The sequence below is a fragment of the Sphaeroforma arctica genome (assembly GCF_001186125.1).
Source record: "Sphaeroforma arctica JP610 unplaced genomic scaffold supercont1.9192, whole genome shotgun sequence".
In the NCBI taxonomy this organism is placed as follows: Eukaryota; class Ichthyosporea; order Ichthyophonida; genus Sphaeroforma; species Sphaeroforma arctica.
The window spans coordinates 169-1,112 of NW_014031366.1; the positions used below are offsets into that span (position 1 = coordinate 169).

General features: G+C 50.2%; 1 protein-coding gene across 1 annotated transcript; it reads right to left on the bottom strand.

Moving 5' to 3' along the window:
• Positions 1 to 255: 255 nt before the first annotated feature.
• On the bottom strand, positions 256 to 591 carry SARC_16903 (hypothetical protein; the record flags this gene model as incomplete). The annotated part of the gene is made up of 1 exon (XM_014288995.1): positions 256 to 591. A coding segment is annotated over one exon (336 nt), but the record flags the coding sequence as incomplete, so codon positions are not given.
• Positions 592 to 944: the final 353 nt, after the last annotated feature.

The window sequence follows — 944 nt, forward strand, 5'->3', positions numbered from 1 at the left end:
GATGATTTGGATATAACCACCACAGCTATAGTGCACGGCGGGCACACTCAAGAAATCCAGCATGAATTAGCAGTAGAAGTTAAAAGAACAACGAAGTACCTATTGCTTAACCGGTCAGATCAGAGCCAACTCATCGATTGGTTAGAATTAAAGACAAAATATAGTTATAATTGTAGTTATAATTATAGTTATAATTATAGTTATCGTTGTAGCTAAAATCATCCCTAGTAAGCTTACCGGCGATCCACACAACCCTCAACACACCCCACGCACACCATCTCGCCCACATACCTTTGATTGCTCCCGCTGCTCTCGTTGCTCCTGCTCTACTCCTTGCTCCTGCTCTACTCCTTGCCTCTGCTCCTGCGCCTCCTCCTTACCCACCCGCACCATCTCATCCCGCACTGGCTGGCAGATGTGGCAGCGGTCGCCCCTGTCACACGTGTTCCAGTGTCTGACGATGAGACGTGTGGGTAGGCAATGGGGTAGGTCGCAAGTGCCGTTGACCTCTTCCACGCACTGCTGCAGGTGATCATTGGCTTCCTGCATTGTGCGGCAGTTGTTGCCACACCCCCCGGGCACGGTGCAGTGCTGTGTGGTAGGGCGTGAGGGTAGGTGGTGTGTGGTGGGGCGTGAGGGTAGGTGGTGTGTGGTGGGGCGTAAGGGTAGGTGGTGTGGACAGGCTAGAAGAGGAGTGGATGAGAGAGACATGCATGGGCCAGTGTATGTGTGTGTATATTTCAGGCGGAAGAAGTGAGGATATAACAGAAACACACACATTGTACATCGAAAGCAGATCTTAAACCCTAAAACCCATATACGTCGAAAGAACTCGTCTGTGTAGCCCAGAACGCTCATCCATTAGAATTGTATACCGAAACCATAGGCTTGAGATAGATAGTATATGCGCTCGCTACAACAAACCCGCCCATGCACAAGCACAG